A 16,439-nucleotide genomic window follows, 5' to 3' on the forward strand; every position below is an offset into this window, starting at 1 on the left:
CTTCTCAGCTGTGTCTTCTGCTCTCCACTCCCTAGATAGCATGCTCAGAAGCAGTGGCCATCACCATGGAAGCAGCTGTCTTCTCTCCCTCTCTAGCCCAGGACATACCACTTCAGCATGACACCCAGACATGGTTGGCCACAGATGGTGATCCGAACCTGGATCCCCAAGCTCCAGTACACATCATTGTAGCCTAGCGTTGTGAAGGGTGAGGGATTAAATACAGTGGTCAGGACTTAAGTGTACAGCAATTTTCATATTCAGATCTGCCAGCTAGCACTGGAAATACAGAAGCACAGCCAAAATTTTTTTTTTTAATCAACTTGGAGAGATTTTTTTTTTTCATTTTTATAAATTTTCTGCAGAATTATGCTTTGTATTTCAAAAAGGCAACCTTGAAAAATGTTAAAATCCTGGAGCATTACTACTGTGATAATTGCCAAACCCTACTTACAGGTTCTACTCTGTGCTCTGTTTAAACTAATACATATTTCATCATAGATATATCTTGGTTCAAAATACACATTATCTTGTACTGGTTAATGAGGTCAAAATTTAAATTTGATTTGCTATATTCTTGCCTCAGCATCCTAGAAGATAATCTAATAGCAGCAAACATCACTTGCAGAGACCTATGACCTTATGAATAAGCATGGAAGCTTTAAAAACACTATGGGCTGGATTTTAAAAGCCTTACGCGCGTGGGGGCGGGGGGGGGGGGGGGGGGGGGGGGGGGGGGGGGGGGGGTGTGTTACGCGTGCTGGGCCTATTTTATAAAAGCCCGGCGACGCGCATAAAGTCCCAGGATGCGTCTAAGTCCCGAGGCGTCGAAAAAGGGGCGAGGGACGGTCCAGGGCCAGAGGCCTCCGGCACAGCAGCCATTTACCGTTGTGTTGGAGGATCGAGTGCCGGCAGGCTGCTGGCGCATACAATTTGCGCCTGCCCGGAGCAGGTGCAAAAAGTCAGTTAAAGGAATTGGGGGGGGGGGTTAGGGGGAACGGGGGAAGGCCGCGGGCGTCAGCGTGCACAAGATGCACAATTGTGCATCCCCTTGTGTCCGCCGACCCCCAATTTTATAATATGCGCGCACCTGCATGCGCATCTTATAAAATCAGGGGTCCATGTGTCATGCTAGGTAACGTGCGCACATGGACGCCCATGCGTACCTTTGAAAATTTACCCCGATAAGCACAAAGAAAATATCACACTTCCTCCTATTTACAAACACACGGGCCGATACAGTACAGTGCGCTCCGACTGAGCACACTGTTAACCCTCTATTGGACGCACGTTTGACATGCTAGCGTTACCCCTTATTCAGTAAGGGGCCGAAAATGTGTGTCCAACCCCCCGAACCTAATAGCGCCCGCAACATGCAAATGTATGTTGATGGCCCTATTAGGTATTCCCGCGCGATTCAGAAAACAAAATGTGCAGCCAAGCCGCACATTTTGCTTTCATAAATTAGCGCCTACCCAAAGGTAGGCGCTAATTTCTTCGGGCACCGGGAAAGTGCACAGAAAAGCAGTAAAAACTGCTTTTCTGTGCACCCTCCGACTTAATATCATGGCGATATTAAGTCGGAGGTCCTGAAAGTTTCCAAAAGTAAAAAAAAATAAAAAAATTTGAAGTTGGCCCACGGCTGTCGGGTCAAAAAACGGACGCTCAATTTTGCTGGCGTCCGGTTTCCGAGCCCATGGCTGTCATTGGGCCCGAGAACAGACGCCGGAAAAATTGAGCATCAGCTGTCAAACCCGCTGACAGCCTCCTTTTGCCTGTTTTTACCGCCGGGCCTAATTTGAATAGTGAATCGTGCACACAGGAGAGTGACCTGTGCGCGCCGGGAGAGCGGGCATTTGCCCGCTCTCCCATGGACTTTACTGTATCGGCCCATTGGTTAGAAAACAGTAGGCTTTAGGCCAAGCCTTGGCACTTCACAGAAATGGTGCGTTCATGCCCAGGAAGGGAAGCCAGCTGCCACTACAATGAGTTATGCATAGGTTGCTTCTCCAATCAAGGCCTTCCTTCATGGGGGTAGGGATGGTGGGTGGGAAGAAGGAGAGGGGTGAGGAAAAATCAGATTAACAGCCTGAGCCCCAATGCCACTGCAATAACCCTGTCTCTGACACTATCATTTCCTACCAGTGTGTGGGCAGAGCCTTGTATATCAGCATTCTGGGCCCAACTCAAACTGATTCACTCCGGGCCCTGTACCTGACTCCAGTCCTAGAGTCAGGCCCTGTCTCTAATTCTCAAGAGGGTGAGTGCCCTAGAGCTGTAGACTGGTATGGTGTCTGGGATGGAGGTAGGGGTTTAAAGAAAGATTAAAGGGGAAAATGACTATTAAAAAAAAAAAAAAAAAAATCAAAGCAGTAGGGCATGGTAGAACAATGCAGATAATAATTATACATTATCTATGCATACATACTATATTGTCCCGTGCTTGTCTGATAGATGGATGTAGGCATTGCCATAGTAGTGATAGCAGACGGGGTTCCCTCTTCTTCTGACTTTTCTTCATCAATCTTTGGAACCCCAGGTACATCAGAGGATAGCTCATTTAGAATTTTTCTAAAATGCATAACAGATTTTCAAAATACTAAAAAAAAAAGTGTGCTCCTCATATTAATGCAAGTGGCCTTCTGGCAGTAAGTCATGCCATAACTAGAAACTCAAAATAAATCTTTGAGGAGTAGACATCAGATATTAGAATGACTATCATCATAAAAGAATCATTGCAGTACTTAAGAAGCAATAATCGGATGTTTTTCCCACTGTGCTTATTCTTGTTTACTCAAGAATAAGCACAGCTCAATTATTGTTCTCACCCCTTCTCAACTCCCTATGCAGGTAAAGTACCTCACTGCTCACAAGTACACATACTTTTAGCCATAGTAAGTCAAGGGAGGGAAATTCCATGTCTCCACTCATTGCTTCTGGTGCGTATTTTGTGTACTGTGCATGCCATCAGGATTTTCAAAGACAAATTTCACAAGGAGTTTATCTTTAAAAATGAGCTTGTTGTCTTCAAGGCCTATGCGGAGGAGCTGGTTATTACCCTCTAAATGATTATCATTATTATCATTAAAGATTAATCAACATGAAGTTAACCGTTATACAAAATCTAATTTTATACTTCTATCCCATCTTTTCACTCAGACTAGGCCACCCAAGATTGTTTAAAGCATTAAAATCGAATTTTATGAATACATAGTACATACATACAAATTAAATCCAGCATACAAAATGCAATTAATAAATACAAATCAAATACAATTCATATAAAATAATTCAATACTTATTACTATTATTCTTATTTATTGAATTTATAACTCCACCCCCACCACAGCAAATCCCCATTTTCCAGCATGCAAGGTAATCACTGGTTATCTGAGAACCCCCTACTTCCAGCCAGTCAGCAGCCTGCAGGTAACATGAGGAGAGGGGCAGATGCCGAGGTAGACAGAGTACAGAGTAGAGCAAGGCAAAGCTACTCTACTTCCTAATCTAACTCATCTTCTCCTGTCCTTTGCAGGAACAGGAGGTGAGGAGATGATGTAGGGGTGGAGAGTCCGCAGAGCAAAACTATTTTGCTCCCTAATGTTGATTAGCATTCTGCTTTTACCTTATTGGTAGTAGTTGGAGAGAGGGGTGGAAGCCCCACAGCTACTGTAGACGTCTGGATAATGGGGCTTTTACAGTACTCAACTAAGTGCCAAAGACCTACTTTTTACAGGGATGCATCTGAATTACATATCTGTAATTGTGACACTGATGAGTCTAGTAATATGTCAAAGGAATTTCCCCAAAGCTCTAGAAATGTTCTCAATATTCTCAGATCACTAGCACAGCTCTCGCAGTCAACTTGTGAAGGACAACTTTCCCCCTATAGGTATGAATGTGAGGGTAGTAGACTATTGACTGATTAATAAGAAATTACCTCAGGTATGAAATTTGGTCAAGTCTGATCTTAGTCCAATTTCTTATGAAGGCCAGCCTGCTTTTACTCTCCTCCTGGAAGCTCTCACCCCTCCAATGAACTCTTTAGCCCATGCAATCTTATTCCTAATCCTCTTTTCCACTTCCCTTTCTATCTTACCCCGTTCCCCTTTTCCACCTCCTTTCTCTCACTCCTGCTCCTCCTTTTCCACCTCTCCCCTCATCCCTTCTTTTCCACATTTCTTCTTTCACTCCTTCTCCACTTTCTGTCTCTCATTCCCTCCCCCTTTTCCAACTCTCTTTCTCTGTTTTACCCATTATAGCCTATGTAACTTAACTGTGCAGATGCAGAATTTAAAAAAACAAAAAAACAACTTAGGTAATTGTATTGCAGACATAAACTACAAGGTTATTGGGACTCATCAAAATGGTAGTTGCCATAATTAGCCATAAACTACAATAACTCAAGCACATGAGTGATGAATTGCAACTGTTTGACTACTGCCAGAAAAGTATCTTTGATCAACGTATCACTTAGGTGGGGAACCATGTGTAGATACACAACTAGTGTAAACATTGGATAAAGAAATGCAATGCCAAAGCCAAGCCATAAGATAGGACTACTGTTTTATACATGCAAAAAATTATGTGAAATGCTACTTGAGACAAAAATGCATTTCCAAGTGGCACTTTAAGATCCATGAAGTATAGCCAATCTTCTTGATTTAGAAGAAAGATGGAATTCCTTTGGAAAACATTCTGAATTTATCCTTCACCAAGAGAAGATTTGGTTCCTTCAGGTCTAAGATGGGTCCACTTCCCAGAGTCTTTTTAGTACCAGGAAAAAAATGTAGCCCATCCTCTATGGTTAAACTGGGATACAGAAAACTTGCTTCAACAACGACCGGAAGGATAAAAATAAGGGCTAGATATTCAAAAGCCATTTAGACTGATAACTCTCAAGGGAGAGGAGTTGAGCTATCTGGCTAACCTAGGTGAATATCGGGAACATCTGGCTAGGATAGCCAGATAACTTTAGACCTGCTTCTGAGCAGGCCTAAAGTTATCCAGCCTTGTGTGACCTTGTACTACTTAACTGAATATCTTAAAAGATATCTGACTATGTAGTACTAACATTAAAGAAAAAGAACCAAATAAATAAATGAGCCAACGAGCTATGCCCTCTCTCTCCCCCCAAATCCTTTAAATGTTACAGACACCCCTCCCCCCCCTTTCCTGGTGTTTTCAAAAGCAAAAAAATCAGGCTGTACTCCTCCTACCACCCACCCACAAGGAATAACAATATCACAGCACCCCTTCCCCCCCCCCCCCCCCCCCGACCCTCCGTATCCCCGAATACCTGATATTTTATTGTCAGGAGCAAGGAGACCCTTTGCCCTCCTCCTGGAAGCTTACGTTAAGCTTATACTTCCAATACTGCCTCTAGTTCCTTGGCTAGCTGGCAATAAAATAGAAGACATTGGTGGGGGATATTAAGGATCAAGGGGAGGGGGGGATACGCAACATTGTTAATCCTTGTGGATAGCTAGGAAGGAAGCAGCTTGATTTTTGCTTTTAGAAAACACTGGGATGGGGGATGGGGTTTGAGGTTCTGTAACATTTAAAGGATTTGGGGGATGAGGAGGGCACAGCCCTACTAGGCCTTTACAAAATATTTGGGGGGGGGGGGGAGGGAGGGAGGGAGGGAGGGCATGGTCCACTGGCCCATTTATTTATTTGTTCTTTTTCTTTAATGACAGTGCTACTTAGTCAGATATCTTTAAAGATATCTGGTTAAGCAGCATGTTATTCAGCCATACATGGCTGGATAACTAAAACCTACCTGGCTTTTTTCAAATAAATAACACAAGCCGTTAAAACGGGCTACATTACATTCTCCCTCTCCCCCTTCCACTTACATCCCTGACTCTCACCTCTCCCTCATTCTCCCTCTCCCCTCACTCTTCCCCACCCCCTACCTCCCTCCCACACACTCACCCACTCCTCCCTCCCTCCCCCTCAGTCCCTCCCCCTCACTCAGTCCCTCCCCCTCAGTCCGTCCCTCCCCCTCAGTCCGTCCCTCCCCCTCCCCCTCAGTCCGTCCCTCCCCCTCAGTCCGTCCCTCCCTCGCTACTGGCCGCTGCCGCCCGCCGCCGCTACCGCCGCCGCCCACTGCCGCCGCCGCCATGTTTTTTTTTTCCTAAGACTGACGTGCTCGCCCGCACATGCGCAGTAGAGCTGCTCTCTACTGCGCATTTGCGGCACGTCGGTCAAGCGTCGTTTATCTAGTTAGATATCATGATACCAGAGTATACATGAAATATTTATTAAATTTACGTATACAGAAATTTTTTTTAAAAATATGATTTTACATTTAACATAATGCTCATACTGTATTTCAATATTTATACATCACAATAAGTAGTTGCTCATGATTATTGAAAGATTTTCATGTGTTTTATGGATATTAAAAGGGTGTATATATTTTTGTAGTAGACATAGAGGATTATACTAAGGCAAGACTGTGGACATGATTGGAGTGATTTCATATTAATAATTGATTATATTGGCGGAGGATATTTGGGAGTACATGTTGATTGGTATGATAATTAATATATATATTTTAGGAACTCTTAAGTGGAATGAGGGGCTGTCCCATGAAGACTAAGAGTGATTTCAGGAATACCCCAGAGGAAGCCCTTTTGGGGCGAAACAAGGCACCTTGTTGAGGATGCAAGTGTGAAGATGCATATGAAGATTCAAGAGGGAACCATTTAATAAAGAAAGAATAAAGATAAAATAGAGTTATAGCAATTTAAAAAAAAGGGGGTAAACTATAAATTTGAAAAATAAGGGATTGTAAGAATAAATGAAGGGACACAATAGTGAAAAGTAAATTGATTATACCATCTTAAAAATTTAGTAAGGGGACTATATATGGATTTATTTTATGAGGTGAATTTTATATGAATGAGTATGTAGTGAATGTCATATGGTTGGTGAGAGTATGTGTATGATTGTGGGGGTTGGGATTTTGGATTTATAAAAGGTATTTGATATGTTTTAGTACAAAATATATGTTCACAGTGGGATATGTCCAGTAGTAAAATACATGATTATAGTGTCTGCATAATGTTCATGAGCAGCTACGTATTGTGATATGTGTAAAAGTTGAAATACAGTGTGAGCATTATGTTAAATGTATAATCATATTTAAAAAAATGTTCTGTATATGTAAATTTAATAAATATTTCATGTATACTCTGGTATCATGAGTTGATGTATTTGAAATACTTGATGTGAAAATATTTAAAAATATGTGAAATATATGATTCTCATATCTGTTATGTTAAGAACATAAGAACATGCCATACTGGGTCAGACCAAGGGTCCATCAAGCCCAGCATCCTGTTTCCAACAGTGGCCAATCCAGGCCATAAGAACCTGGCATGTACCCAAAAACTAAGTCTATTCCATGTTACTGTTGCTAGTAATAGCAATGGCTATTCTCTAAGTCAACTTAATTAATAGCAGGTAATGGACTTCTCGAAGAACTTATCCAATCCTTTTTTAAACACAGCTACACTATCTGCACTAACCACATCCTCTGGCAACAAATTCCAGAGTTTAATTGTGCGTTGAATGAAAAAGAACTTTCTCCGATTAGTTTTAAATGTGCCACATGCTAACTTCATGGAGTGTCCCTTGTCTTTCTATTATCTGAAAGAGTAAATAGCCGATTCACATCTACCTGTTCTAGACCTCTCATGATCTTAAAGACCTCTATCATATCCCCCCTCAGCCATCTCTTCTCCAAGCTGAACAGCCCTAACCTCTTCAGCCTTTCCTCATAGGGGAGCTGTTCCATTCCCCTTATTTTGGTCGTCCTTCTCTGTACCATCTCCATCGCAACTATACCTTTTTTGAGATGTGGCGTCCAGAATTGTCCACAGTATTCAAGGTGTGTTTCTACCATGGTGCGATACATAGGCATTATGACATTTTCAGTTTTATTCACCATTCCCTTCCTAATAATTCCCAACATTCTGTTTGCCTTTTTGACTGCCGCAGCACTTTGAACGGACGATTTCAATGTGTTATCCACTATGACGCCTAGATCTCTTTCTTGGGTTGTAGCACCTAATATGGAACCTAACATTGTGTAACTATAGCATGGGTTATTTTTCCCTATATGCATCACCTTGCACTTATCCACATTAAATTTCATCTACCATTTCGATGCCCAATTTTACAGTCTCACAAGGTCTTCCTGCAATTTATCACAATCTGCTTGTGATTTAGCTAACTGCATGTTGTCTAAATATTAGGGGAATCTTTATTTTCTCTCTTGTATTATTTTCAAATATAGTCAGTTAGATTTTTTGTTATCCTGCTACATGCAGCCGGATAACTTTAAGCTTGTACATTCAGCAGGATGTTTATCCTGCTGAATATATGGGACAAGTTATCCGGCTAACTTTAGCTGGATAACTTGTCTACTAAATAGCCTATTGAAAATTGGCCTCTTAAATTCTTTTCAGGAGGCAGATTAGAAGTGGCTACAAAACCAATCCTGTAGCCCTTGTTGGCAATTCCAAGGACCAAGTCATCGGAATAAATAAGGATCAAACGGTTTATCAAAAAATTGTTCAATGGGCAAATCTATTGGAGTCTTGTCAAGGACAAGGAATATGATTACCAAATCCAGTCAGAAAATAACCATTTTGCTCGGATGGCAAGGTGGAGCTTAACACACTTTACCCTTAATTTCCTTTGATGGAAAAGAGAAGAGGAGGATTTTTTGAGAAAACAAGTTTCATCTAAAATAGGACTTCTTAAAAAAGGTAGAGAGGAGAGAGTGAGGGAGAAGTGCATTCAATGAGGCATAGTTTCTCAGCAAGTCACAGAAGCACTTCTGGACTATAGGTTGCAGATTATTTACCTGCAATCTTAAGCAGCTGTGGGTATGTATTTAGGCTGCTGCATCTCTAGCACCCAAGTTACAAATATCAAAGACTTTTAGAGCCTGAATCTTCTCCACTCTAACTCATGGTATGAAAGAAGGAAAATTTGTTAACATTTCTGAATTCCTGCACAATCATATAAACCAGATGTCTGGCCAGGTGCAGATGACACATGCCGTTTTCAAGAGTGAACCCACTAGAGAGCCAGTTCAACTTCTAGGCTCTCATATTAGAACTACAGCTGATTGAAGCCAGGAGCTGTCTGGGAATAGTACTTTCTGTTCATCTTCCTTTAAACAGGCACTCTATGAGGGTAATCACACAGCAAATCTGCCTTACTGTATCAAAAAGGACAGAGTAGATGGCGTCATAAAATCCTTTGAACCTTAAAACTGCAAGAATTCAACATCAAACCTAGAAAGCAAGTTTGCTTATCTGTAAACAGGATTTTTGATAGACAGCAGCATGAATTAGCTATGATATGTGGGTGACATCCAGCAGTGCAGGACGTACACATCTCTCAAGGCTCAGTAAAAAGTCTTACTGAGCATGCCTGGTGGCTCCCGCACACATGTTGCCTAGTGAGCACCTCAGTTCATTTAAGAACTTATAAGCATAGCGAGGTAGTAGATTCTCCAGGGAGGCAGGTGGATAATAAGCATGGTAATTCATCCTACTGTCTACAGAGAACCCTGTTCACAAGTAAGCAAATTTGCTCTGTCAACAGGCAGGGCTTAATTATCCATGACATGTGAAGTAGCTCAAGCTCAACAGGGGAGCACTTACTGAATAAGCAACCCAGCCCCACCAGTGGATTACTGGGTAAACAAACTGTGCAAAACTGCTTGTCCACAATAGAAATAGAAACATAGAAATGACGGCAGAAGAAGACCAAACGGCCCATCCAGTCTGCCCAGCAAGCTACGCACTTTATCCATTTTTAATTTCCCTTTTTCTCTCTCCCACCTGTTACTATTGGCTTCCAGTACCCTCCAGCCCTAATTCCCCTCCACCCCACCACCAATATAGAGAGCAGCGCCGTATCTGCATCCAAGTGACATCCAGCTCAATTAGGGGTAGCAACTGCTGTAACAAGCAGGCAACACCCTTGCCCCATACTCTTACCCACCCCTGTTATTATTTTTTGTTTGTTTTTTTTATTTTTTTGGAGATAGCAGCCCTCTATCCTTCTGCTCCGTGAAGGTGGAACAACAACTACTGGCCACTGGCATCCCGCTCTGTGAATGCCTCTGTGGCTACTGCCGCTCCGTGCAGTGTTTTGCTGCCTCCACTTTATTCACGCCCTCTAGACTTGATGGATCCACAGTGTTTATCCCACGCCCCTTGAAGTCCTTCACAGTTTTGGACTTCACCACTTCCTCCGGAAGGGCATTCCAAGCATCCACCACCCTTTCCGTGAAGAAATACTTCCTGACATTGGTTCTTAGTCTTCCTCCCTGGAGCCTCAGCTCGTGACCTCTGGTTCTGCTGATTTTTTTCTGGCGGAAAAGGTTTGTCGTTGTCTTTGGATCGTTAAAGTTTTTCAAGTATCTGAAAGTCTGAATCATATCACCCCTGCTCCTCCTTTCCTCCAGGGTGTACATACTCAGATTCTTCAATCTCTCCTCGTATGACATCCGATGAAGACCCTCCACCTTTCTGGTCGCCCTTCTCTGTACCGCTTCCATCTTGTCTCTGTCTCTTTGTAGATATGGTCTCCAGAACTGAACACAGTACTCCAGGTGAGGCCTCACCAAGGACCTGTACAAGGGGATAATCACTTCCCTTTTCTTACTCGATATTCCTCTCTCTATGCAGCCCAGCATTCTTCTGGCTTTTGCTATCGCCTTGTCGCATTGTTTCGCAGACTTCATATCATTAGACACTATAACCCCTAAGTCTCTCTCCTGCTCCGTGCAGGAGAGAGACCTAGGGGTTATAGTGACCCCTAGGGGTCACTAGGGGTTATAGTGACCCTAGGGGTCATCTCTTGACCAGTTGTCCAGACAGTAATGGAACGTGAAGGTGTGCAGACAACCAAGTCACAACTTTGCAGACATCTTCAAACGAAGCAGGTCCCCACTGTGGCAGGCAGAACTGGACAAAGCAGAGGCCCAGCTGGAGCTTTGCCTTTATCAGCTCACATTCCCCTTGGGTTGAGACTTTGGGCTGGCAGGTCTTAAGAGGGGGCCTCTGCTGATGGCAGAGAAATTTGTCAAGGTAGCTGGGTTGATGGCAACAATGGTCAAGTGTACCCAGTACAAGCAGTGGTCAGTGGCAGGCAAAGGTCAAGTGTATCCAGAGGTCAGGCCAAGATCAATACCAGGTATCCGTCCAAAGGGAAAGGAAGGACGGATAGGCAGGGCAGGAAGGTGAGAAGAACAGGCAGGCAATGAGGGAGATGCTGAAGAACTGAAGAAAGGAACGTTGGAACTGAAGAACTGAAGACATTGGAGCAACATACAACACTACCAGAGTAGGGAGACAAGTTGCTGAGTAATTGGAGGAGTGTCAGCAAGGGCCTTTTATAGGCCTTGAGTGGTGATGTCATCAAGAGATTCCTCCCGTGCTTTCCCACTGTGGGCCTTTAAAATAAAAAAAAAAGGCGACGTCCTGCCACATGGATTGTCTGTGGCATCCTGCTGCATTAGTGTGTGGCAGCTTGCTGTGAAGGCACCTGGAATGATTGCATCATGTCGGGAGCCAGTAAAGAAGGCCCTGATGGGGAGGAGAGTACGGTGGTTCATGGGAGCAACCCATGGACACCCGAGTGCCACCCAACTAAAAGGTGCCCCCCCCCCCCATCATTTTTGCAACACCAGACTAACACGGCTATCCCTCTGAAGATCTTTCTTCCAAAAAGGTGTCAAAGAGCTTGGGGTCCTTTCCCTGGAGGGGTGCTGGAGATCTCCAGAATCTTTTTAGCCCACTTAAGGGCTAACTCCACCATAGAGTGATGAGGAAGCAGGACCTCAGATAAATCAGGGGCTGGCTGCATCCTGTACTTTAAGTCATGTTTCTTGGCTAGCAGGAAGCAAGTTGTGGAGTTCTGCCACATTCTAGACTGAAGATCCTTGAGCAACTTGTGCACAAGGATCGCTATCAATTCTGCAAAGGTAAAAAAATCTACTTTCTTGAATCCTCCACGGTCCTATCATTGATGCCCAGTACCTTAGTCCATTTATCCAGAAATCTGCAATAGCAGAGGTCCTCCAGAGGGAAGGAATGATGCTGTAAGTCAGGTAAAGAATCTCATTGAGCCTTCCTTTGATCCTGATAATGAGGGACCATGATGAAGATGGCGATCAAGGTGGAATCCTTTGTTGTCTGGAAGGGGATATACCCAGGAAGAAAGCTGACCTTGCTGAAGCCCCCTCTTCAACCTCCAAATCAGAATGGGACTTCAAGGTCTCCACTGTCATCCAGGAGGCACCAGATTATCCAGATAAAAAAAAAATGGCCCAGCACCAGGAGAGCTTTCCACACCATAAAAGAGGAAGACATGTGCTAGCTTGGGTCTGCAACATCAAAGTCCTCATAGCCTCAGAGTCACGTAACCTTTTACTAACCACATCTCATGGATTTTGACTCTGGGATGAACTGCACTTAAGCGACATCTTCCATGCCTTATCCACTGCTGAGCACGTATACACTCTATTCAACTCCAGACCTGAGGCAGATCTAGTGTCCAGTGCTACAGGGATGGGGAGAGTTAGCCACAGAGTAAGGAGCCTTTGCTCAACTCGGCAAGGCATGAAGTAGAAGACCTCCCTCTCTAGGACTATTGGCTACAATATCTGGCCTCATGGGCACACTTATCCTTTAACATCTTAAAGACAGCCTCACTTTTCATGCCCAGTACTGTTGAGCCCTGTAGGGGACATACAACTTCAGCTGTAGCAATTATCCAAGTCATGGTCAGGGCCCAAATACTTGTAGCAAACCTCGAGGGCATCAATGATTAACATCCGATGCCGAAAGACACAGGCCTTGAAGCTGCTGATGGTTGGTGTCTTCTTGGGCCCATCTCCAAACATGCTAAAAATTCTTTTACTTTTTTTTTTTTTTTAAATTTTTTTAATTAGCGCTTAAAGTTATACTGACAGTTTGCCAAAGCAATGATAAAAACAATTTTGAGCTGCAATAAAGAAAAAATTTGCAAAGAAAAATCAATAGAGAGAGAGTCATGTGTCCATGTGGAAGCTCAGTCAAAATCAGAATAAGTAGCTCACGAGGACCACTGCGCATGTTTAGTAAGACTTTACTGAGCTTTAAAAATGAAACAATTCAGAGCTGTCGGATGATGTCACCCACATGTCATGCCTAATTCAGCCCTGCTTGTCAATAGAGAATCTTTGATTTTTTTCACATGAGGAGATGCTTCCCTCTGTACAAAAATAGAAAAGAAAGTATACTAAAATAAAACTGAAATATGCTGTAAAGTTTTACGAAGAGGAGGAAAGATTATATCAAACAGTGTAATATCCTACACTCTTGAAAAACCTACATGCTCAATAATTGTGTAATATGAAACTATCATACTAGTCGTCATCAGAACAGCTTTCGCCTTTAAATACCATCTGCCTTACATATAATCACAGGTCAACATTGCCCATAGGCCCGATATGCCAAATCTATTTTTTTAAATTTTTTTGTACAAATAAAATCCAAATTATTGTAATAGCACTTCTCCACAAAATATCCTTTTCGAATTATGTTGTTCTCAGTTCATTCAAGCTTAATATATGAGTGTCTTGATCTATAAGCTCTTTCCTATCACCTGGTGTCCATGCCTGACAGAGTTCTGTGTTTCGAACTAGTCTCCAAGTTTTTCTTCAGGGGGATGCCAATCATTTCTTGTTTTTCATCTTAGCATCTTCATCATGGCCTTGAAACCACCAAACCGGAAGTGATGTTACATATAAAAGTAGGCGCTAAGATGAATGAGTCTGACTATTGATGGTCTCAGAGCCACACACAGACACCCTCGCAGCAATGGTGATAATATACAGAAACATGTAGAGAATTGTTCCTGTCAACTAATCCCATCACACAATTGCTTCCTGCTGGCAGAAAAATAAGCTATATAGGTTAACAGACCTCTGTCACAATTTGCTTTTGAGGTATCCCTTAATATGTAGCAGTTGAGTAATACAGCATAAAAAGACTGACAAGCAGAAGAAAGCAAATAAAAGAAAAAAAAGCACAGATATGCTGCTGCTCTGAGATCTCTTGCAGAAAGGACTTTTGTCTCATAAGGGCTGTGTTATATAACATTAGTATTATTACTACTAATTTTATATGTATCATTTCTTTTAGATTATTATCATAACTAAGCTACAAAATAAATTAATCTGGAACGATCTGTGGTTATTGTCCTTGAAGGGTTGAGCGTGGTGTTATTACAGCCCCCTTATATATTTCCTAAATTGCCTTGTGTGACGTGTCCAATCAGTAGGCTGTTTCACATCTGAGATAGCACAAGAACCCATAACAGTGGACTACCGGGTGAACAGACGCTAAGGCTGGTCTAAAGTTACTGTCTCCTTAGGACATGCTGTCCAGACAATAGTGAGACATGAAGGTGTGCACAGACCAAAGTGGCAGCTTTGCAAATGGCTTCAATAGAGGCAGCTTTGAGATGAACCACTGAAGTTATCATGGCTTTCACCTGATAAGCTTTGACAGAGTCTGTAATCTCTAAGCCAGTCAGCACATAACAGTGCACTATACAGTCCGCAAACCACCTGGACAGAGTTTGACAACTTCCCTTCCTAATCTACTGGAATCAAAAGACAGGAACAGCTAAGAAACTTAACCGTAAGACTGAATCCTTTCAAGGTACTATGCCAGGGTTCTCTTACAATCCAAGGAGTGAAGAGCCCATTCTCCTCTGTGCGCATATGGTCTTGGAGATACCACTATCAGAAGAAACTTGGGGTATGTTTGTAGTACCACCCTATTGTGAAAAAGCTGACAGCATGATCAATATGAGATCAAAGCCTGCAGCTCACTTACTTCTTTGTGCTGAAGAGACAGCCATGAGAAACACTTTCCAGGTGAGAAGCTTCAAGTCCACCAATTTGAGCAGTTTAAAAAGAGGTTTCATGAGTTGAGCTAGGACTACAGTGAAGTCCCAAGCCACTGGAAGTTTACTTACCGGAGATCTGAAATGCCACAATCCTTTTGTGAAGGGGATACTAAATTATGCTTTTGAAGCCCCTTCCACATGCTGGCAATATGATGCAATGGTACTGACATGAACCTTGACTGAAGAGGTGCTAAGGCTTGAGGAAGAAAGAAAGAACAAAACACAAAAGCAAGTCTCTTGAGCCAGAGGAGAAGGGATTCAGATTGTTAGTCCCACAAATTAAGAACATCTTCCACTTGAAACTCCCACTCCTTCACCTTATCATTGGAATGCCTTTAATACGAATCACTTATTGTAACCTCGCTACTTTATATTTCTTCTTTTTCTCATTTGAATTCTGACCTGAAGAGTATTAATTCTTATTTATTTATAAAATTCATATTCCACTGATCTACAAATCTCAGTGGTTAACAAAATACATATATAATATAAGCCATAATACATAAACTGACAACAAATAAAAATCAATAAAATAAAATAAAAACAAGAATCATAACATTTTGGCTGTTAAAATCACACAAACCTTAAACTGCAACAATGCAGCAGCAACAATCCCAAGCCTCTGACAAACAGCTCAAGAAATAGAACAATTTGGAAGACCAAAACAAAAAAGTGAGCCTTTAACAATTTTCTAAATCACAAAACATCCTCTTTCATTCTGAGAGATTCTGGAAGATTATTCTAATGAACTGGGCCCACAATGTTAAAGATTTGTGAGCGGTATTCCTTTAGTCTAACTTTCTTTAGAGAAGGAACAACTAATTACTGCTTGGAAGAAGCAGACGGCTGAGGGGGGATATGATAGAGGTCTTTAAGATCATGAGAGGTCTTGAATGAGTAGATGTGACTCGGTTATTTTCACTTTCGAATAACAGAAGGACTAGGGGGCATTCCATGAAGTTAGCAAGTAGCACATTTAAGACTAATCAGAGAAAATTCTTTTTCACTCAACGCACAATAAAGCTCTGGAATTTGTTGCCAGAGGATGTGGTTAGTGCAGTTAGTGTAGCTGGGTTCAAAAAAGGTTTGGATAAGTTCTTGGAGGAGAAGTCCATTAATGGCTATTAATCAATTTTACTTAGGGAATAGCCACTGCTATTAATTGCATCAGTAGCATGGGATCTTCTTAGTGTTTGGGTAATTGCCAGGTTCTTGTGGCCTGGTTTTGGCCTCTGTTGGAAACAGGATGCTGGGCTTGATGGACCCTTGGTCTGACCCAGCATGGCAATTTCTTATGTTCTTATGTACATAGAGGTCATATTCTTTCAGCTTCGTAGCCAAACAGGTAGGAGACCATGGAAGAATTTAAAGATCGGCAAAAGAATCCTAAACTTAATATACCAAGAGATGGGAAGCCAATGCAACTTAGCTAACACTGGGAAAAT

The 16,439-nt window shown here is 42.4% G+C and overlaps 1 protein-coding gene across 10 annotated transcripts in view; it reads right to left on the bottom strand.

Moving 5' to 3' along the window:
- Positions 1-16,439, bottom strand: part of CREM (cAMP responsive element modulator) — a 284,166-nt gene that overhangs the window by 138,236 nt on the left and 129,491 nt on the right. For 8 of the 10 annotated variants that reach the window (XM_029588562.1, XM_029588564.1, XM_029588565.1 and 5 more), the window contains one exon: positions 2,429-2,571. The exons of the other annotated variants lie outside the window; for them this stretch is intronic. In XM_029588562.1, coding sequence (XP_029444422.1) covers positions 2,429-2,571 — 143 coding nt within the window. The remainder of the gene's footprint in view (positions 1-2,428; positions 2,572-16,439) is intronic. 10 annotated transcript variants of the gene reach the window in all.

The sequence above is a fragment of the Rhinatrema bivittatum genome, chromosome 2, assembly GCF_901001135.1.
Source record: "Rhinatrema bivittatum chromosome 2, aRhiBiv1.1, whole genome shotgun sequence".
NCBI lineage: Eukaryota > Metazoa > Chordata > Amphibia > Gymnophiona > Rhinatrematidae > Rhinatrema > Rhinatrema bivittatum.